The 5873-nt window shown below is 44.8% G+C and overlaps 1 protein-coding gene across 1 annotated transcript; it reads right to left on the reverse strand.

The window, feature by feature from the left end:
- Positions 1-277: 277 nt before the first annotated feature.
- On the reverse strand, positions 278-4606 carry GPR142 (G protein-coupled receptor 142). Its single transcript, XM_060764258.2, has 2 exons — positions 4479-4606; positions 278-2156 (listed from the first exon to the last, which is right to left on the reverse strand). The coding sequence occupies exons 1-2, from the start codon at positions 4603-4605 to the stop codon at positions 1294-1296; spliced, it is 990 nt and encodes a 329-aa protein (XP_060620241.2). The 5' UTR covers position 4606; the 3' UTR covers positions 278-1293.
- Positions 4607-5873: the final 1267 nt, after the last annotated feature.

Raw genomic sequence — 5873 nt, forward strand, 5'->3', positions numbered from 1 at the left:
CAGCCCTTATCGCCTCTTTTCTGAGTATTTCACTTCTTCAAGATTTCCTAGTACCTTCACTTTCAGTGATATAGAAACTATGCTTCTGTTCATCAGGAACACAACTGTGGGGCATTCTGTTTAATCTCTACAGCCCCCCCCCCCCCCATCCCATGCCAATAGGCTGCCCTGTTCATTTCAGAAACATACACCCAAGGATATTTGATCACAAACTCATAGTTTATTTGTGAAGTTTTGCTTTTGTACCACATACCAAAGAGTGCCATGTGTGATCAGTGCAAAGAACACCAGCACCTCCCGTTGTTAGGGCTTGGTTGCTCTTGATGGAGGGCGCAGGGTGAGTCTGACAGGGCCTCTGAAGGATGGCTCAACTCAATCATGTCCGCTATGATATTTTCAAGATTCAAAGCAAGAGGGGGATGACCCACTCCTCCTCAAAAGAGACAGAAGGATGAGCATTTGGGTGTTTTCCAGGATGAAGATACATTCTTATTTAATTTACATGGTATCTATTATTTATTTTCTGTCATCCAAAGAGCTCCGGACAACAAGGATCTTACTTAATGCACTTCATGCCATATATATCAGCCCTTTGAGGTAGGTTAAACCAGAAGTTTGGCCAGAGGTAATCTGGGGTGGGAATATGAACCCAGGTTCATGATTGACAGCTTATTTGCACAAATGGGCTCACAGGGTGGCCACTTGAAAGATTCCCATGTGAGATCACTGATTCAGTGAAGAAGCAATCATTTGTAGACTCCTGTCACATTGGCAGAGTGAATGTTACCTTTCTTGCCTCCTCCCTTGGACTCTGGTTGTGGGAGGATGTTGGCTAGTAGTGGCAGTGGCCAGCATTTTCTTTTCCATTGCAGATACAAGCACTTTGTGGACTACTTCCACTTTGCAAATAGTAACCTATTCAATAGTAACCCTAAGTTAATTTTTCTCTCTCTCATACACTTCCTACACATAAGAGACTGAAAATAAAGTGGGAAATGGAATTGTGTTTTCAAAATCCTACAACTTGATTTTCTAGGAGATTCTGGGAGCTGTGGTCAAAAATAACTTTCCCAATCTTTGCCATGTACATGCATACAGATACACACATAAACAAACACACACAGATAACTATCCATGATTACACACAGACAAAACCATGAAATTATCCAGTGCTGCTGCATCATGCAGCTGACTATGATGCCAAGCCAATCTTTTCCAGAAAGTCAATAACTTATTGGTCAGTGAGATCTTCTCATAAAGTTGAATACAGTTGCAGAAGATTGACAAGTCTCCCTAGACTGAAGTTCTACCCAACAGTCCCAATGGCTTCAAGGATGGATCCAAGAAACTATTCTTCCTTGGTGATAGGGTGCATTGTAGCCTATAGGATAGCAGCACCTCTCGAACAGTGCGCCTGAAGGTTTTGCTAACAAAACAGTACAGAAAGAAGTTGAGGGAGGTGTTGAGCATGGCCACCATATTGGCCACATCTAGGGCCAGATGTACTCTCCAATCTTGATTGACTGAGGTGATGTAGAGGTGGTAGATAATGACAAATGTTCTTGGAGCCCAGAGGACAATGAAGACAGTGGTGATGGCCAAAAGAATTGCTGTGGTTTTGCTGAGACGTCGATTGGGCCTCCCTGAGTGCTTGAGCCTGCAAATGATCACTGAATTGGTAACCAGGAAGACACTACAAGGAATGAAGTAGATGATAAAGCAGTGGAGCCACTTCAGGACTTTGTTCATGGTGGTTGGTGGGTGGACATCATGCCAGACATCTAGCCACCAGTAGAAGGGAATTCCAGTAGCCAAAGACACTGCAAACGTGGCACCAATGATCTTCCGAGTGCGCTCTGGGTAGGAGACAGCTCTGTACTGCAGAGGGTGACAGAGGGCCACATAACGGTCCACGGTCAGCAATACAGTCACCCAGATGGAGGCATGGTTGGCTGTGAATTGCAGCACGTTGGCAGCATGGGTGAAGGTACCAGAGACCGCACGGCCCAAGACAGCTGCTTGGATGATGAAACCCGCAAAGACAACAAAGACTTGTGTCAGGATATCGGATGCTGTGAGGGCCAGGAGGTACCAGTAGGAGGATTTGTGAGTGCGAGCAGCAAGGCGCGAGAGTGCAATGGCAGCCAAAATGTTAACTAGAGCAAGGAAGAGAGGAGCACATAGTCATTAAAATATACAAATATGTTATTTGAATCTGAGGCAGAGAAAATTGTAAGTAAGTCATAATTAATATTTTGCATTTGCAAAGTTGGGTTTAGTTCCAGGTAGCTTTCCAGGGCAACTAGGTTGAGCCCCTACTTGCTCTCCCACTAATAGACAGATACATTTTATTCAGACCTTTGACACTACTGCTGGGTTGCATAAAAATACATTTCATTTAAGTATCTGCAGCTTTTCTTTCCAACGCCTCGAGAATAGATTTAACATTTAGGATGTTTTAGCCTGTTTTGTAGTGTTTGCTTTTTACCTTTCCAGTCACCTTGGGTCCAGTTTTCTGAAAGTAATGAGGGATGAACTCACATAAAATCAATCCAACAAATAATAAATAAAATCTCATTTATGATCAAGACCCCTACACTCTTGGCTGTTGCCAGATTATGTACCCTCACCCCAGCTCTTCTTTCTGAAGCTGATCTGCTCCTCTTTTGCACTTTTTCTCAGAGCCATTTACCAAATTTCACACCTGTCCTTCCTCATAGGTGCATAGAGTTGCACCTGCCAAACTGTCCAGCCAGAGGCACAGAGTTCTTCATATCTTCATGAGTCCATGGCTCCCTCTAGTGCCCAGCACTGTAATTAATGCCTTAGATGCTATTGTGCCAGTCACAATCCTTCTTGGTATAATGAACCCTGGGTGAAATCTACAGTTCTGTTGTAGGAACCTTCTGTGCAAACCTTAATATAATAGGGACTTTCCCTTCAAATCAGGACAATGTATCACCTTTTTTGTTCCTGGGTTCCATAGGATGGAACTATGGCAGTTTATTATAGTGCTATAATTGTGTTGTGTAAAAAGACCCTGGATTTTTGTATCCATGGTCTTATTTTAAAGCAGAAGCATAAAAAACCCCCATCTGCTTCCATACTGCATATGGGATTGGAGGTGCAACTCCCATGAATGGAGTGTGGCATTGGTTCCTGGACTCCTGGACCTTCTCTGATTTAAGGAGAGACTACATTGCCAATTGTCAGGGATAATGTGGCTGCATTCTGCCTTTCAGATCCTGCCATCCCAGAAGCATCCGTGTTAAAATAACACGGATGTTTCTGAGCCAGCCAAGGCTTCAAATGGAATGCGTGCTTTCTGGGGTGGGTTGTCCAGACGTTTCCTTGGGATCAGTCCGAGAGAACATCCAGAGGCCGTACTCCCCTCCCCCCAAGTCCCCAGACCCTTTAGAAAAGTAAAAAAAACTTACCAGGCCTGCAGTATACCCTCAGAGTGCCTCTCCCAGCACATACAAATGACCTGCCAGGAGGTTGGGGGGGGGGGGAGAGATTTTCCTCTCCCCCCCCCCCCCCACCCGGCTCTCCTGGTGCGTCATTTGCAGTATACTCTCGGAGAGCTGTTCTGAGGATATACTGCAGGCTTAGTAAGTTTTTTTTATTTTTCAAAAGGGTCTGGGGGCTTGGGGGGAGGGGTAGGTATTCCCACAGTTTACCAGGATTATTTAGACCGATAAACTGTGGTGTATGGACTGTAGTCTGGGCTATAGCCCAGACACCGGAAATAGTGCATTTGTCCCACACCTTCCAAGAAGGTGTGGTTTGTAGGGAATTAATTCGGGACTATCCAGAATGTTGTATGGACAGGCCCTGTCTGGATGGGCCCGGAGTTGCAATGCAATATATCTGGAAAGCAGCTCAATTTCTACCTCTAGGGGCCCGTAAATTGTGGGAATACTCACCCCTCCCCTCAAGCCACCAGACCCCTTAGAAAACTAATAAAATCACTCATTCCCCACCCACCCCCCACCCCGCTCTCCTGGCACATCATTTTTACACGCTGGGAGAGCCAGCCAAGGCTTCAAATGGAGAGCACATACATTTTTATTAGTTTTGTAAGGAGTCTGGAGGCATTGGGAGGAGGGAGATAGGGCCTCCACACGTTCTCTCAGGCTGCTCACGAGAGAACGTGTGGACACCCACCCCAGAAAGCGTGCATTTTCTGGGGTGGGTGTGGACAGGCTCCCAGAATCATCCGCTTCTGGGATAAAGGCCTGTTTGGATCCAGCCTAGGTAAAATATAATAAACAGCGACTGGATGGTCTTCTGCTTTGAATGGATGTTTCTGCCTGGCAGGGGTTGGACTGAATGGCCCTTGTGGTCTCTTCCAACTCTATGATTCTATAAAAATGACCCTGTCATGAGGTTTTGATCTTCCTTTCTGCTGTGTCCCACTCAGAGATTTCTTGTGACACAACAAAGGAGACAGTGCTTACTTCTCTGCATTTCCTTACCTGGCAGACCAACAGCAAACAAGATACAATAATAGACGGGAGCCGCCATGTCAACGATGCAAATTGATCCTTCCTCCCCATCTGGGTCTTTGGCATTGTTTTTCCAGACTGGGTCACTCACATTCATCTTCTCCCAGTACCTTCCAGCTATGGGGATGGTTGCAAAGGAAAAGGAGAATCAGGAATTCAATATAATTACTTCCTATAATACTGTCAACACTGGACCCCTTGCATTAAATTTTCCCCTTCACTGAGCAAGAGCAGGATCAATATGGCAATTTCTGCAGCAGCTTCAGGCAATGGTTGATTACATTTTAGCCTCCCCCTCCACTCTAGCCTGTGTCACTCCGCTCTCCCTAGACAGCTCCTGCTCGCTTTCATCAATGGGTAAACACAATGTTTAGACAAAACGGAGTGCCATTTCTTTGCCAGAAGACTGTATTTTTCAAGGTGAAATTCCTGGTGGAAAAGCAGATTTCTATTTCTTGTTGCCCCCATGAGTCCTTACTAATGCCTGTTCCCATTTCCATCACGATACACAGTTATACTCTATAAGAACGATCTGTCAGCATATGTTGCCCATTCTCAGAAAAGAACAGAGATCTCCACACACCATCTATGGGGGCCACCATTAGGCGGCATCATCAGTGAGTCAATGGGACAACAAGCCAGTGGTGGCTGATGACCTTCATGTTAGTTAAGTGACAAAGGCATTCTGGGGTCTAGCCCAACTTTACAGACACCCTCCATTCTAATGGATCTATTTAGCCTCTTTAAATTTGGATCCACCATCCTGCTGGTATGGAAGAAGTCAACAATTACCACTGCTAAAGTTCCCAGTCAGGGCACAGGTACTAGCAAGTGATCACAGAATAAATACCAGTTGGAAATTTAGGGTGCATTTACACTCTAATACAGTTTGACACCACTTTAACTGTCCTGGCTCAATACTACCATAATCCCAGGATTTGTAATTTTGTGAGGCACCAGCTCTCTTTGGCAGAGAAGGCCAAAGAACTTGTAAAATACATCTTCCATTGAGCCAAAGTGTCAAAGTGAAGTTATTCTACAGTGTAGATGCACCCTTAACCAAGCCAGCGGGAAAGGTACCACCTAGATGGCACATATGGTTGAGAGATTGGGTATAATCTAATCTGGTGGTCTATGTCTCTTTCTGTCATACTGAGATGCCACCTACCTATTAGTAATGTTATATCCATAGAGCCTGTATCCATGGATTCAACCATCCTCTACTTGAAATTATTTTTAAAAATCTAAAAAAACAAACCTCAAATTTGCCATTTTACTACACCACTGTACATAATCAGATTTGAGCATCCACAGATTTTAGTATCCACGTGGATCCTGGAAACATCCCATGCACCTTCCAGCTCT

This window comes from Anolis sagrei, chromosome 2 (assembly GCF_037176765.1).
Source record: "Anolis sagrei isolate rAnoSag1 chromosome 2, rAnoSag1.mat, whole genome shotgun sequence".
NCBI classification, from domain to species: domain Eukaryota; kingdom Metazoa; phylum Chordata; class Lepidosauria; order Squamata; family Dactyloidae; genus Anolis; species Anolis sagrei.

Coding starts and splice junctions, on each gene's coding strand:
- GPR142 (XM_060764258.2), bottom strand. CDS start 4,605: ATGAATGTGAGTGACCCAGTCTGGAAAAACAATGCCAAAGACCCAGAT. Junction 2,157..4,478: donor GTTTGCTGTTGGTCTGCCAG/GTAAGGAAATGC, acceptor TCCTTGCTCTAG/TTAACATTTTGGCTGCCATT.